Source organism: Trichechus manatus, unplaced genomic scaffold (genome assembly GCF_000243295.1).
Source record: "Trichechus manatus latirostris isolate Lorelei unplaced genomic scaffold, TriManLat1.0 scaffold00010, whole genome shotgun sequence".
NCBI lineage: Eukaryota > Metazoa > Chordata > Mammalia > Sirenia > Trichechidae > Trichechus > Trichechus manatus.
The window spans coordinates 19,158,023-19,174,964 of NW_004443946.1; the positions used below are offsets into that span (position 1 = coordinate 19,158,023).

General features: G+C 35.9%; 1 protein-coding gene across 1 annotated transcript in view; it reads left to right on the forward strand.

The window, feature by feature from the left end:
• Window positions 1-16,942, forward strand: part of GPHN (gephyrin) — a 632,163-nt gene that overhangs the window by 394,749 nt on the left and 220,472 nt on the right. Inside the window, exon 9 of the mRNA XM_004370959.2 lies at window positions 14,457-14,591. Within this exon, the coding sequence (XP_004371016.1) occupies window positions 14,457-14,591 (135 nt within the window). The remainder of the gene's footprint in view (window positions 1-14,456; window positions 14,592-16,942) is intronic.

Here is a 16,942-nt window from a genome sequence, read left to right on the forward strand (position 1 = left end):
GGGAACCTCACACCACCAAGAAAGCAGGGCTGGGAGCAGAGCGCGTCCTTTGGACCTGAGGTTCCTGTGCTGAGATACTCCCAGACCAAGGAGAGACCAATGCATTACAAGACCTTTCTCCAGAGCCAAAAGAGAGAGAGAGCCTTTTCCTGGAGCTGATGCCCTGAATTTGGACTTGTAGCCTACTGGACTGTGAAGACAATAAATTTCTCTCTGTTAAAACCATCCACTTGTGGTACTTCTGTTAGAGCAGCACTAGATGACTGAGACATCCCCCCAAAAATGTGTGCATCAATTTGACTGGGCCATGATTCCTGGTGTTGTGTGATTTTCCTATATGTTGTAAATCCTGCCTCTATAATGTTAATGAGGGAGGATGGGTGGCAGTTGTGTAAGACCGGACTCAATCTACAAGATTGGATTGGGTCCTGAGGCAACCTCTTGAGATATAAAAGAGAGAAGTGAGCAGAGAGGGGGACCTCATACCACCAAGAAAGCAGTGCCAGGAGCAGAGCGTGTCCTTTGGACCTGGGGTCCCCATGTGGAGAAGCTCCTAGTCCTGGGGAACATTGATGAGAAGGCCAACAGAGAGGCAAAGCCTTCCCCTGGAACTGACACCCTGAATTTGGACTTTTTATGGTGAAGAAATAAATTTCTCTTTGTTAAAGCCATCCACTTGTGGTATTTCTGTTATAGCAGCACTAGATGACTAAGACACCAGTATATTAAGGAGCCTTGGTGGTACAGTGTTTAAACACTTAGCTGCTAATCAAAAGGTCGGCGGTTGAAATCCACCTGCCTCTGCATGGGAGAAAGATGTCACACTATGCTTCTGTAAACATTACAGCCTTGGAAACCCTATGGGGCAGTTCTACTCTGTCCTGTAGGATCACTATGAGTCGGAATCGACTCACTGGCAACAAATTTGGTTTTTGGTTTATCCAGTATGTTACCTATCTCTTCTAGCTTCTGTCACCTGCAGATAACGTTAAATATGCTGTCATTCAAGTCACCAATAAAACTCTTTTAAGGTAGGCAGTTCCTACCAAATACCAGAAACCCTGTTGGTTGCAGTTGCTTAATCAGCTAGCATATATTTCTATTCCAGCCCATTAATATCCACATTCTCTATCTTGTCCACAAGGATTTTATGAGTGACTTGTCAAATACCTTACTTAATTTAAGATACATTGGTTTTCTTCTTTAGTGGAATTTTCATAACACCTAGTCATAGCCTCTGAAGCATCAGTATCCAAAGTTCAGAGAAGATACATGGTGTATATCTTCTGATAGGACACTGTTAGGTACTCATGCATGATTCATTTATGACATTAGTTCAGGTCCTGTACTACGGTTGCATGCCTTGCTAGGATGGCATGTCTTACTTGCATGCCTACTAGGATTTTTAGAAAATGTAACCTACCTTGAAGTTCACTAAATAGAGAAGGTGCTAAGAAAGTGTATACGTGTTGGAACTAGCCACCAAGCTGTACCAGGACTCCAGAAACTACTACCAAGAAGGCTGACAAATTGTGGCTTTTGAAGTTGTACTCCTTTGTACATCGCTATTTTGTAAGACCCACTCTAATTATAAATTTGTTCACTAGCTACCCAAAATTAATTCCAAATAACTAAGAGATTTTCTATTTTACTAGTCTTGCAACTTTTCTGTAAGTTTCAACATTTTTTTAAATGGAAAAAATAATTATATGAAGGGGGAACTTTGTGCTCCCTTATAAATATCTTGGCATCAAAGTAAAAATTTATATATTTATTTATTGGTATTCATAATGGAATTTCAAAAGACTACAGAGTTCAAAAAGGAAAACAGTCTTTTGGCTTTGTATTCTGATTTTAATAATGTAACTTTATATTTTCTTCCTTTAAAAGTGTTTTCCCAACCAGTCAAATTAGCTTTAGAACAGAAAAGCGACATAGGAAGAGAGTCAGCACAGTTCCTAGGAAAAGTATATATTCCCACTACAATTTCCCTTAATGAGCAAAATTCTATTGGTTTAATAATTCACAGTTGAAATTACAATGCAATTCTACAGAGCGTTTGAGATCAAACTAGGACAAATTGTTTTCTCTGTGCTATCAGTTGCATAAGATAATGTTGTTATTGTTCTGTTAGGTACCATCAAGTCGGTTCCATCTCATAGCAACCCTGTGTACAAAAGAACAGAAAAAAAAACTGCCCTGCCCTGCGCCTTCCTCACAACCGTTGCTATGTTCGAGCCCATTGTTGCAGCCACCGTGTCAGTCCATCACGTTGAGTCTTCCTCTTTTTTTTTTCCTGACCCTCTATTTACCTAGGATGATGTTCTCCAGGGACTGGCCCCTGCTGATGTGTCCAAATTACTTGAGACAAAGTCTCACCATCCTCACTTCTAAAGAGCATTCTGGCTGTACTTCTTCCAAGTCAGATTTGTTTGTTCTTATGGCAGCCCACAGTATATTCAATATTTGCCAACATCATAATTCAAATGCATCAGTTCTTATTCAGTCTTCCTTATACATTGTCCTGCTTTCACATGCATATGAGGTGATTGAAAATACCATGGCTTGGGTCCAGTGCACCTTAGTCCTCAAAGTGACATCTTTAGAGAGGTCTTTTTGTAGCAGATTTGCCCACTGCAATACACCGTTTGGTTTCTTGACTGCTGCTTTCATGGACGTTAATTGTGGATCCAAGAAAAGTGAAATCCTTGACTTCAATCTTTTCTCCGCTTATCAAGATGTTGCTTATTGATCTAGTTGTGAAGATTTTTGTTTCCCTTATGTTTAGGTGTAATCCATACTGAAGGCTGTGGTCTTTGATCTTCATCAGTAAGTGCTTCAAGTCCTCTTCACATCCAGCAAGCAGGGTTGTGTTATCTACAAATCACAGGTTGTTAATGACTCTTCCTTCAATCCTGATGCCACAGTCTTCTTCATATAGTCCAGCTTCTCGTATTATTTGCTCAGCATACAGATTGAATAAGTATCATGAAAGGATATAACCCTGACGCACACCTTCCCTGATTTTAAACCGTGAAGTATCCCCTTGTTCTGTTCCAACAACTGTCTCTTGGCCTATATACAGGTTCCTCATGAGCACAATTAAGTGTTCTGGAATTCCCATTCTTTATAGTGTTATCCATAATTTGTTATGATACATATAGTCGAATGCCTTTGCATAGTCAGTAAAACACAGGTAAACATCTTTCTGGTATTCTCTGCTTCCAGCCAGGATCCATCTGACATCAGCAATGATATCCCTGATTCCACATCCTCTTCTGAACCTGGCTTGAAATGCTGGCAGTTCCCTGTTGATGTACTGCTGCAACCATTTTTTAATTATTGTCAGCAAAATTTTCCTTGTGTGTGATATTAATGATATTAATCAGTAATTTCTGCATTCTGTTGGATAACCTTTCCAGTTGGTTGGCCAGGTAGCTGTCTTCCAAGTTTCTTAGCATAGATGAGTGAGCACTTCTAGCGTTGCATTTGTTTGTTGAAACATCTCAATTGGTATTTCTTCAATTCCTGAAGCCTTGTTTTTCGCCAGTGCCTTCAGTGCAGCTTGGACTTCTTTTAATACCATCGGTTCTGGAGCCTGCACTACCTCCTGAAAGTTTTGAATGTCGACCAATTCTTTTTGGTACCGTGACTCTGTGTGTTTCTTCCATCTTCTTTTGATGCTTCCTGTGTCATTCATTATTTTCCCCATAGAATCCTTCCGTATTGCAACTCAAGGCTTGAATTTTTTCTTTAGTTCTTTGAGCTTGAGAAATGCTGGGCATGTTCTTCCCTTTTGGTTTTCTAACTCCAGGCCTTTGTACATTTCATTATAATACTTTTACTTTGTCTTCTTAAGCCACCCTTTGAAATCTTCTGTTCAGCTCTTTTATCATTTGTTCTTTTTGCTTTAGCTACTCGACATTCAAGATCAACTTTCAGAGTCTCTTCTGACATCATTTTGGTCTTTTCTTTCTTTCCTGTCTTATTAATGACCTTTTGCTTTCTTCATGTATGGTGCCCATGATGTCATCTCACAACTCACCTGGTCTTTGGTCATTAGTGTTCAGTGCGTCAAATCTGTTCCTGAACGGTCTCTAAATTCAGGTAGGATATACTGAATGTCATACTTTGGATTGCTGGGTCATGTGATAACTCTGTGTTTAACTTTTTGAGAAACTGCCAAACTGATTTCCACAGTGGCTGCGCCATTTTATATTCCCACCAGCAATGTATAAGCGTTCTAATTTCTCTATATCCGCACCAACATTTGTTATTTGGTTTTTCATTACAGCTCTTCCAGTGAGTATAAAGTGGTATCTTATTGTGGTTTTGATTTGCGTTTCCCTAGTGACTAATGATGCTGATGGTCTTTCATGTGCTTATTGGCCATTTGTATATCTTCTTTAGAGAAATGCCGATTCCTGTCCTTTGGCCGTATTTTAATTGAGTTGTTTGTCTTTTTGTTGTTGGGTTGTAAGAGTTCTTTATATATTCTGGATACTAGACCCTTATCAGATATATTATTTGCAGATATTTTCCCCATCTTGTAGCTTGTGTTTTCACTTTCTTTATGGTGTCCTTTGGGGTACAAAAATTTTTGTTTTTTGTTTTTTTTAATTAAGTAGTTTTAATTGTCTTTTTTTGTTGTTGTTGTTGTTGCTTGTGCTTTTGGTGTTATATCTAAAAACCCATTGCCAAATCCAAAATGATAAAAACTTAAACCCCTGTTTTCTTCTAAGTGTTTTATAGTTTTAGCTCTTACATTTAGGTGATTGATCCATTTTGAGTTAATTTTTTTATATGGTGTGAAGTAGCTGTCCAACTTTATCCGTATGTATTTGAAAATTCAGTTGTCCCAACACAATTTGTTGAAGAAACTATTCTTTCCCAATTGAATATTCTTGGCAGCCTTGTTGAAAATCATTTGATCATGGATGTGTGAGATTATTTCCAGACTCTCCATTTTATTCCATTAATCTGTTTCTCTGTTCTTAGGCCAATGCAACACTGTTTTGATTACTGTAACTTTGTAGTAAGTTTTGAAATCAGGAAATGTGAGTCCTCCAACTTGGTGCTTTTTCAAGATTGTTTCAGTTGCTTGATTCCCTTGTAATTCCATATAAAATTGAGGATTTTTTTTTTTTCCAGAAATGAAAACAAAAAGGCCATTGGAATTTTGAAAGGGGTTGCAGTGAATCTGTTTATTGCTTTTGGTAATATTGCCATTTTAACAATATTAAGTCTTCCAATCCAGAACACAGAATGTCTTTCCATTTATTTAGGTCTTTACTTTCTTTCAGCAATGCTTTGTAGTTTTCAGTGTACAAGTCTTGCACCTCTTTGGTTAAATTTATTACTTAAGTATTTTATTCTCTTTCATGCCTATGTAAATGTAACTATTTCATTAATTTTGTTTTCAAATTGTTCATTGCTTGCATAGAGAAATACAATTATTTTTTCTTCTGTCCATTTATCTTGCAACTTTGCTGAATTTATTAGCTCTAATAGTTTTCTTTAAGGTTTTATATGCATAAGATTATGTGATCTGAGAATAGAGATAATTATTTCTTTTTCCGACTTCGATGTCTTTTATTTCTGTTTCTTGCCTGATTGCCCTGGCCAGAGCTTCTACCATGTTGACAGAAATAGAGAGAGCAGATATCTCTGTCTCATTTCTCGTCTTAAGGGGAATTCTTGCAGTCTTTCATTTAAGTATGATGATGAGTTATTGTTGTTAGTTGCTGTTGAGTCAGTTCCAACTCATGATGATCTTGTGTGTGCAGAGTAGAACTGCTCCATAGGTTTTTCAAGGCTGTGACCTGTGACAGAAACAGTTTGCCGGGCCTGCCTTCCAAAACCTCTGGGTGGATTCCAACCACCAGTCTTTCAGCTAGTAGTGGTGCATTTAACAGTTTGCACCATTGAGGAACTCCAAGTATGAAGTTAGCTGTGAGTTTTTCATGGATGCTCTCTATGAGGTTGAGGAAGTTGCCTTCTATTTCTAGTTTGTTGATTATTTTTATTATGAAGTGGTGTTAGATTTTGTCAGATGCCTTTTCTGCATTAATTAAGATGATAATGTTTTTTTTTTTCTTTCATTCAATTAATGACGTACAGTGCATGGATTGATTTTAGTATATTGGGTTGATTTTAGTATATTGCATTCCTGGGGTAAATCTCACTTAGTCATGGTGTATAATCCTTCTAATGTGCTACTGGATTTGGTCCTAGTATTTTGTTGAGGATTTTTGCATCTATATTCATAAGAGATATTGGACTGTAGTTTTAGTTTCTTGTTATGCCTTTGCCAGTAATGGTGTCATAGAATGACTTAGGAAGTGTTCCCTTCTCTCTTATTTTTGGAAAAATTTGGAAAGGATTGATGTTCTTTCTTCTTTAAACATCTGATAGAATTCACTAGTGAAGCCATCTCGTCCTAGGCTTTTTTGTGAAAAATTTTTGATCACTGATTCAGTGTCTTTAGCTGTTACAGGTCTATGCAGATTTTCTACATCTTCTTGAGTCAGTTTTGGTAGTTTATGTGTTTCTGAGATTTTTGTCCACTAATTTAGGTCATCTAATTTGTTGAGAAAATTTGTTCCCTTTTATTTCTGTAAGATTGGTAATAATGTCTCCACTTTTGTTCCTGATTTTAATAATTTGAGTCTTCTCTCTTTTTTTCTTGGTCAGTCTAGCTAAAAGTGTGTCAATTTTGTTCATCTTTTCAAAGAACCAACTTTTTTTCATTGATTGCTTCTATTCTTTTTCTATTCTCTATTTTGTTTATCTCCACTCTAATCTTAATATTTCCTTTCTTCTGTTTGCTGTTTAATTTGCTTTTCTTTTTTTAGTTCTTAAGGTGGAAGGTTAGATTATTGGTTTCAGATCTTTCTTTTTTTTTTTTTTTTTAATGTAGGTTTTTACTGCTATAAATTTCCCTCTGACCTCTATTTTTACTGCATCTCATGAGTTTTGGTTTGTTGTATTTTTGTTTTCATTCATCTCAAAGTATTTTCTAATTTCCCTTGTGATTTCTTTTTTGATTCAATGTTGGCTTAAGAGTGTGTTGTTTCATTTCCACATATTTACAAATTTCCCTAATTTCCTTCTGTTATTGATTTCAAATTTAATTCCATTGTGGTCATACTTTGTATGTTTTCAGTCTTTTTAAATTTATTGAGACTTGTTTGTGGTGTAACACATGGCCTCTCCTGGAGAATGTTCCATGTGCACTTGAGAAGAATATGTATTGTGCTGATGCTGTCTTTGTTAAGTGTTCTGTATATGTCTGTTAGGTGTAGTTGGTTTATGTTGTTTAAGTGTTCTGTTTTTTGTTGTTTGTTTGTTTTTAGGGAATTTTGTTTTTATTTTGTTGTTGTTGATCTTCTGACTAGTTGTTTTATCCATTACTGGAAGTGGACATTGAAGTCTCTCACTATTATTGTTGAACTGTCTCTCTTTTTAATACTGTTGTTAGGTGCATGTATGTTTATAATCGATATATTTTCTTGATGAATTGACCCTTTTATCATTATATAATGTTCTTCTTTGTCTCTTATAACAATTTATGTTTTAAAATCTATTTTATCCTATGTTAGTATGAATACTCCAGCTCCCTTTTAGTTACTGTTTGTATGTTATACATTTTTCCATCTTTTCACTTTCAACCTCTGTTTCTTTGTGTCTAAAGTAAATCTCTATACAGCATATAGTTGGATCATGTTTTTTTGTTTTTAATTCATTCTGCTAGTCACTGCCTTTCAATTGGAGAGTTTAATCCATTTACCTATAATGCAGTTATTGATAAGAAAGGACTGCTGTCTATCTGATTTTTGTTTTATATGTCTTATACTCTTCTATTCCTCAATTCCTCCATTACTGCCTTCTTTTTTGTCAGATATTTCTTATTGTATCATTTTAATTCCCCTCTCATTTCTTTATGTTTTGTAGTTGTTTTCTTAGTTGCTGCCCTGAGGATTACAATTAACATCTTAATTGATAACAGTCAAGTTCAAATTAATGCCAAATTAGTTTCAATAATATGCTAAAACTTTGCTCCATCTCCCTAGCTTATTTTATTATTGTCACAAATTACATCCTTATACCTTATGTGCTCATCAGTATAGATTTATAATTATTGTTTAATGTAGTTTTATTTTAAATCATATAGGAAAAAAGAGGAGTTTCAAACCAAGAAATTTATTAATACTTACTTTTATATTTATCTATGTAGAATACCAGTATTTTTTTTTCTTCATGTGGATTCTAGTTACTGTCTACAGTCCTTTTACTTCAGCCTAAAGGACTATCATTTCTGTTAAGGCGGGTTTACAGGTGACCGACTCCATCAGTTTTTGTTTATCTGGAAATATCTTTATTTCACCTGCATTTCTGAAGGATACTTTGGTTAGATTTAGAATTGTTGGTTGACAGCTTTTTTCTTTCAGCACTTTGAATATGTCATACCACTGTCTCTGGCCCATGGTTTCTGATGAGATCTCAACTGTTAATCTTAGTGAGAAGATTCTTCTTTGTCTTTGTCTTTCATCAGTATGATTACATCGTGTCTCGGTGCAGATCTCTTTGAGTTTATCCTCCTTGGAGTTTTTGCACTTCTTGGATGTGTAGATTTGTAAGTTTTCAACCATTGCTTTTTCATACTCCATCTGCCCTTTTCTCTTTCTCCTCTTCTGGAACTCCCATGATGGCTTTATTGGTACACTTAATGGTGTCCCACAGTTTTCTTAAGGCTTGTTCATTTTTTCTTCATTCTTTTTCCTTTCTGTACCTCAGACTGGGTAATATCAATGACCTATCTTCAAGTTTGCTGATTCTTCTCTCTACACAAATCTGCTATTGAATTCCTTGAGTGATATTTTTAAATTTTAGTTACTGTACCTTCAACTCCAGAATTTCTATCCAGTTCCTTTTTATAATTTCTGTGTCTTTACAGATATTCTGTACTTGGTGAGACTTCATTCTCATGCTTTACTTCTTTGTCAGTGGTTTTCATTAGCTCTGTGAGCGTATGTAAAATAGTTGATTTAAAATCTTTGTTTATTAAAGCCAATGTCTGGGCTTCCTCAGAAACAGTTACTATGAATTTCTTTTCTTTTTTTTTTCCCCCTGTGTATGGGCCATACTTTCTTGTTTCTTTGCATGCTTCTCAATTTTTTTGTTGAAAGATGAACATTTTGAATATTATAATGTGGAAACTCTGGAAATTAGTGTCCCCTCACCCCACCAAGGGCTTGTTGTTGCTCTTCTGCACTTGTTTGTGTAGTGACTTTTTTTCAACTGGTTTTGTCAAATTTGGATTCTTCGTTGTGTGTGACCACTAAAGTCCCTGTTCTGTTAGCTTAGTGGTCAGCTAGTGATTCAACAAAGATTTACTTACTTAAATGCTTGGAATAAAAAGAAAAAGAAAAATCTCCCAATCTTTGCAAATGGGTTCTGTGTGTCTCTTGGGGCACGTCTTCAGCACTCAGCTAGGTAGTTTACGACTGTGCCCTGAGTCATCACTTCCTGCTTGTACAGAGCCTGAAGATCAGCCAGAGGTGAGAGCTTAGGGCCTTCTCAGGTCTTTTCTGAATATGTGTCCAACCCTGGGCATCTGTGTGTTCTTCTAGATTCCCAGGTGTATGTGATGGCTTTTCAAAGCCCTTATTCCCCAAAGCATCTTATTTCCAAGCCTTTCCTCCTAGACTTTTCAGTTTGTCTGTTGTTTGCCCAAATGTTATCCCTTGCCCCAGGCAGCATCAGCTAACAGATTTGCCTTTAAATGTTTTGACAAACACCCCCTAGTTAGGCATCTCAGTCCTGGGAGAGTTCTGAGTTAGGTGAAATAAAGGCAAGTCTTTTGAGTGTGATTTCCTTTCTTCAAGGAGCCACCAGACATTTCAAAACAAACAACCACAGTTGTTTGAGAATAAAGTTCATTCTGCTCCCTTCAATAATAGAAACATATGTTAGGGATGTGGGCTGTTGTCTTCAAGAATGCTGCCCAGCTGGGTGGCAGTGGATAGGGCCAGAGTAAGTTAAAATGCCACAAAACTCTTTTACCGAGATTCACCTATTTTGTTTCCTTTATTACTCGTTTTCAGAGTTCTGATAAAGTTGATTCTAACCACTTTTTTTCATTTTATTTACTGCTTTAATAGAGGACTAGACTTTTGCAGTTCCCTACAGGGTCCTGGTGGCACAGTGGTTAAGAGCTCAGCTGTTAACCAAAAGGTTGGCAGTTTGAGTCCACCAGCCAGTCCTTGGAAATCCTGTGGGGCAGTTCTACTTTGTCCTGTAGGGTTGCTATGAGTTGGAATTGACTCGACAGCAATGGGTTTGATTTGGTTTTGATACTCTGCTAAAAGGAATCAAGAAGAATTCCTTTTAAGACACAAAACCTACTAACCATAAAGGAGAATATTGATAGATTTAACTGTATCAAAATTGAAAGCTTCTATTCATCAAAGGACATGATAAAGTAAGTGTAAAGACAAGCTACAGAGTAGGAATAGATATTTATGGCATATACAATTGATAAAGGACTAGTTATCCAGAATAGATACCAAAATCTAACAATTCTATGAGAAGAAACAACCCAATAAATGGAAAATTGATTAAAAGACTTGACCAGGGACTTCACATAAGAGAAAATGTAAATGTTTTAATAAGAATTTTCTCACCCTGACAGTACACAATACAGGAGAAACTAGCACAACTTGTACAAGGAAAGGTCATGGAAGCCCCATAGACACATCCAAACTCCCTGAGGGACTGAATTGCTGGGCGGAGGGCTCTGGGGACCATGGTCTCGGGGAACATCTAGCTCAGTTGGCATGACACAGCTTATAAAGACAATACTCTACATTCTACCTTGGTGAGTAGTGTCTGGGGTCTTAAAAGCCTGTGAGCAGCCATCTAAGATACTCCACTGGTCTCATCCCTTCGGGAGCAAGGGAGAATGGAGAGAACAGGATACAAGGAAAAGATTATTCTGAAGGACTAATTGTCCACAGCTACCAAGGCCTCCACCGGACTGAGTCCAGTACAGCTAGATGGTGCCCAGCTATCATCACTGACTGCTCTGACCAGGATCACAGCAGAGGGTTCTGGACAGAGCTGGAGAAGGATGTAGAGCATAATTCTAACCCACAAAAAAAGACCAGATTTACTGGCCTAAAGGAGACCGGAGAAGCCCCAAGAGTGTGGCCCCCAGACACCCTTTTAGCTCAGTGGTGAAGTTACCTCCGAGGTTAACTGTTCAGCCTGGGAGTGGACAGCCCCGTAAAACCAAATGAGACTAACGAGGTACAGGAGTCCAGTGACAAGGGCCAGAAAGCAGAAGGGGACAAGGAAGCTGGTGATAGGGAACCCAAGGTTGAGTAAGGTTATTGTTGATGTGTTGTGAGATTGTTAACCATTGTCATAGGGCAACATTTGTAGTAACTGTTAAATGAGAAACTATTTTGTTCTGTAAGCTTTCATCTTAAGTGAGAATAACAGCACGATTCGAAGAGTGTAGGCAATGTCACTGAACTGTGCATGTAGAAATTTTTGAAATGGTGTATCTTTGGCTATGTGTATTTTCACCAAAAAAAAAAAGATTGAGAAGTTAGAGGGTTGATGTGTTGTGGTGTTGTTAACCAATGTCATAAAACTACATGTGTACTTCTATTTCATGAGAAACTATTTGTTCTGTAAGCCTTCACCTGAAGTACAATCAATCAATTAATTAATTAATTAAACAAAGAATTTTCTCACCCTTATTAACAATCAGGGAAAGACAAATTAAAGTCACAATGAGATCTCAGATTTGAAAAAAATTAAAAATACTGACAATACTAAGTAGAGGTAAGTTGTGAAGTAAGGGGAACTCATACCTTTCTGTTGAGAGATGTATAAATTGGATCAACCAATTTGAAAGTTAGTAAAAGAAGATATTCATACCCTATAATGTTAATTCTACTCCCGAATATGTATATATACTAGAAATTTATGCACGTGTGTATCGTGATTCACGGACAACAGTATTTATAGTGTCAGTGTTCATAATGTCCCCCAAATGAAAACAATACAAATGTCCATCAACAGAGTAATCTATATTCACTGCTTTCGTTTCCTTACCTCGCACTCTTTCTTAATCCCTTGTAATCAGTTTTCTGTCTTCATCAAATAATGACATCCCGCTCAGGTAACTAGTGACAGCCGCCGTCTTGTTCTTCAGTGTCTATTTCATCCTCTTTCTCCTAGGTTTTGTCTTGGTATATTCTTCCCATATAGTCTTTCTCTTGAGGATCTCATCTACTTCTCTGGGTTCAGCTACCATCGCTCTGCAAATAATCTATACGTATCTATTTCTATCATAGGTTTCTCTTTCAAGATGGGGAAAATCAATGTCCATATTAGGTAATGAAATTGCAAATGTCTGGTTGCCAATATTAACTAGATCCACAGTGATGATTTACCCCAAAATTAAACTTAACTTCCTCCTCAAATATCCTAATGTTTTTTTTACATTCATTTACGTTCATACACACACAAACACAAAGATTTGTAGTATGTATACACACGTGTATGTATGTAAGTCTGGAGGGAGATTGATAGGTAGGTAGGTAGGTAGGTAGATAGATCACACAAACACACACTACTTTGTGAAAGTGCTTTATTAGGTACTGGACATACAATAGTAGCAATAGTCCATCATCATGACAATACATTGTAGTATAGGAGATAGATATTGATCAAACTATCACACATATAAGTGTAGTAATTGCTGTGAAGGAAAGGGACATAGTGCCGTGCAAGATATAATAGGGGCATTTGACTTCCTTCCTTTTTCCAGTACATAGCCTTTTTTATTAGACATATGTGGCAGCAAGTAGGTCTTCTAAATTAGACTATCTTTCTTCATTTCTTGAAAATATTTGTCATAATTCACTAAGTGAACTAGCAGATGGAGCCATTTTTCTTCTCAATTCCCATTGCTTTTCATCCTAGTTATGAGGACATTGTCCATAAATTACATAAATTGTCCAGCTCTAAAATGGTGGCAGTACTATAGGTATTGAGAAATGTTGGTGTGTAAACTGCGTAAAGGAGCTTCTATGGAATAATCTTATGTCCTTTGTAAGAAACAGATGACACATAATGTCAAGAGCACCTTTCTGGTCACAAAGTTGGGCTACTTCTTTCTTTTCACATAGTAGGTGGTTGAATGTTAATTGCGTGTTCTTTTATCATATGTATTTCAACTCTTGTGCACTAAACTGAAAAGTGGTCAAATTGTCATTCTGAAGACCTGGGCCTATTGATATTAGCCCAAAACATTAAATAAATTATGCATAGCCTAAAATAATACATTTTATAAGAAATATAAATATTAATAACTTATAATAGTGTACAATGTTATTTCTCTTTATGTTTGTATACTTTTGGAATACTGCTACTTAATTACTTCAACCTTTACTATGTTGATAGGTATAATAATAACAATAACAGTAGCCAACATATATTATGTATTTACTACTTAGAGATGCTAAATAATTTATATGCATTTTCTTATCTTACTAAACCTCTCAGTAATCCAGTGTGGCGGATGCTATCATTATCCTCATTTTTCAGATAAATGAAACGGCAATTCAAAAGATATATCAGTCAGGGCCCCAGCAGAAATCAGATAATGCACTTAAATCAGGTGATTGAGGAGAGTTTAATAAGGGACTATAATATTTACAAAGATTCGGGTAGAGTTTAGGGCAGAGAAAGCAACACAGTGCCCTGAGACTAGTAACAGTCAGATGGAATGCATTAATGCACCTATGTCTAATGAGGCAAGGAGAGGGAGCTGTTGTTGGAACCCAGAAAGAGCTGTAAGGAAGGACCACCTGACAGGAGCTATGATCTTGAGTTGAGGGACAGCTAACCTGTGGTGACCTGGTAGGGATGGAGCCAGGGGAAGAAATACCAGACCTTACTCTCTTCCCATCCTCAGTCTTTTGCCAATAGCTGCTGTTGACTAAAACTAACTGGGAGCCAGAGAGCCAAAGATAACTTGTTTGCTGTCCATACAAGTCAGCTTAGAGCAGAGAGTGAAGAAGGGTGGAGAATGAATCTGAAAGGAAAATGGAAAATATTCTGAATTTAAATAACTTGCTCAAGATTTCAAACTATTAAATGGCAAAGCCAATATATGAATGCCCAATTCTCACTCTTAACCACAGAGCTATAGTGCCTCTTATCTAGAAAAGTTTTGTGAAATATTATTTGGCTATGAAAAATATTTTACATCTAAATATTTCTAACATTTCCTAAATTTTTGGATGCATTTTTTTTAACCTAACAGTTAATGATACCAAATATGTGAGTGCTGAACAGCAAAGAATGCCAAAAAACTTAGGTGTGATTTTTGACTTTACATTTCAGAATATTAAGCCGTTGTTGTTCTATTTGTTCAGATTCCAGACTCTATCATTTCTCGTGGCGTTCAGGTGCTCCCACGAGACACAGCCTCCCTCAGCACTACTCCTTCCGAATCGCCTCGTGCTCAGGCTACATCTCGCCTCTCTACAGCTTCCTGCCCAACACCAAAAGTAGGTACAGTTCCTTGGCACCTTACACCTGCTCTACTATGTAATTCTGGGAATACTAACCAGTATTTCCCCCTACTTATCAAGGTTGGATTGCATGTGAGATAATATTATGAAAAATGATGAATGGAATTTTATAGTTACCATCCGTTGTTTCACAAATTGTCGTATTAGGCCAACAGTAGGACAATAGAGATTTCATGCAAAATATGTACTCCTATATCACAGCTGAGGTATCACTTTCTGTAGCTCTTGTTTCTTTGTTGTAGACTTTTTTGTTTCTTTAGCATAGTCACAGTGTAGATGTGAAGCTCTTTGTTTATACAGAGAATAAATATATTTCTGGCAAATAAACAACAAGATTAACAAGATGAAATACTGTCACCAAAGGGATTTTTTTAACTTGTCCAAGCTGGGGTAGCTCCCTGCTCTAATATCATTCCAAATTTTTTCAAACATATTCAACTTGGAATGTTGCTGCCTAATATTTGGAAACAAGTCTAAATTAATGGAAAGTTTTAATGCCAACCTTTGGGGAAGGTGGTTCTTGGTCTTTATTTTTATAATCTGTTCCAAGTATGGAATCATTTCCAGGGAGAGGAAAGGACTAGGCACTTAGCCTCCCATCTTCGAGTTTATGATAAATTAACTAGAAAACTTAATTATGGTTATGACTGCTTTCCCTTGAGATTTCTTTCCTGGTTAAGTTAGTTGTTTGTGCTTTCAAGTTGTCTATCTAATATTGATATCAAATGGTTAGTACTAACATTCCTTCTAATTTAGTAAGATGTGCTGTTAGATATCAGGCTAAACACTAGATTTATTCTAGGAATCTGACAGTTAATTTTCAAACTGTGACTTTTCCTGTGTCATCAATTTAAGGACCTATATAGCTGTCCTCCTCAATTCTAACTTATCCATCAGCTTTATGTATGTTATAATTGGATTTGATTAGAAGCAGTCTCAAATGTTCTTGATGTGGGTAGTGCAGTTGCTTTTACATTCCACAATACAACCTTCTCTGCCAAGTCTTCAGAGTGTCACTGTTATATATCTTTGTTTTTAGACATAAGTCAGAATTAACTGATGTTTATTTTATAGTTTAAAAAATTGAGGTCCTAAATCTACAATGAAGAAAATCTTTAAGAACATTCTAGATATAAAATGTATGTTAATGCCGTATGGGTGCCATCAGCTACATTTTCAATTGAATGCAAACAAGGAGTTCTCAAAACCAGAATTAGATAGAAAAGTTTCATCCATATTTTTTAATTAAAAAAATTATGGTTTGACTTCATTAAATTCCAGCTCATTTCAAAAGTGTAAGAAATAATTAAAACTAAAGTTAGGTCCTCTATAAAATGTTTAGTCATTCAACAAATGCCATGTACCTAAATGTTGAAAATGCAAACTACCGAAGATATACTATTTTTTTTTAATAATATATTGTGACTATAAATATTTTTCAAAAATATTTAAGCTATATTCAGTTATACATAGTAGTTCTTAAGTCTTTTAAAATTTTGTAGTTACATTGTTAGTTACAAAAGTGGTATTAAAATATAATTTTCAAAATCAATTGATACTTCCAAATTGACAAAAGTAAAATCCTAAAAATAAAAATGTTAATTTTTTTAAATCAATTTTCTTATTTTAGAACAGCAAGTGGCTTGTCTTGATTTTTCCTTAGCTAACACTTACATGTTCAAACTTTCAATACATTTAAATAATATACTTTTTTTAAATCTAGAAATAAGATTTTATTCCTTTTAGATACTTTTTTATCATCACTAGCATGTATACCTCAAAGATAAAAGTATTGCATCAGAGTAATTTTTAAAAATAAATCTTTAATTCTGAATTAGAATACTAATATAATGAAATAAACTAGTTTGAATATAGGGTTTTAAAGGAGTGGAGATCAAATTAATCTTTCAAATAAAAAGTCTCATAACTTACAAGATGCTTAATTGAGTGCTCTTACAGGTTATGAGTGCTTTTATATCAGTGACACTGTCTGCCTTTGTGGAGTTTAGAGTTTAGTCTGTAAATAGGTAGATAAACATAAATATAATAATTCTAATTTTTAATAAGTTCTAAGAAGAAACTAAAAGATTGTGGTGATAGAAAATAATAGGAAGGGCACCTAACTTAGATAATGTGGTCAGCGAAGGCTTCTTCTGGGAGTTACATTTCGTCGAGGACATGAAGGATAAATGGAAGTCCAACATGAACTTTTGTGCTGGTTGGAGGTTTTGAGGTTTTATATTCAGCAATAGTGACCATTTTAAATGCAGTTGTCACCAGTCAATGTTCTGGCTAGAACTTTAAATTAGTATATAAATGGTCTAATT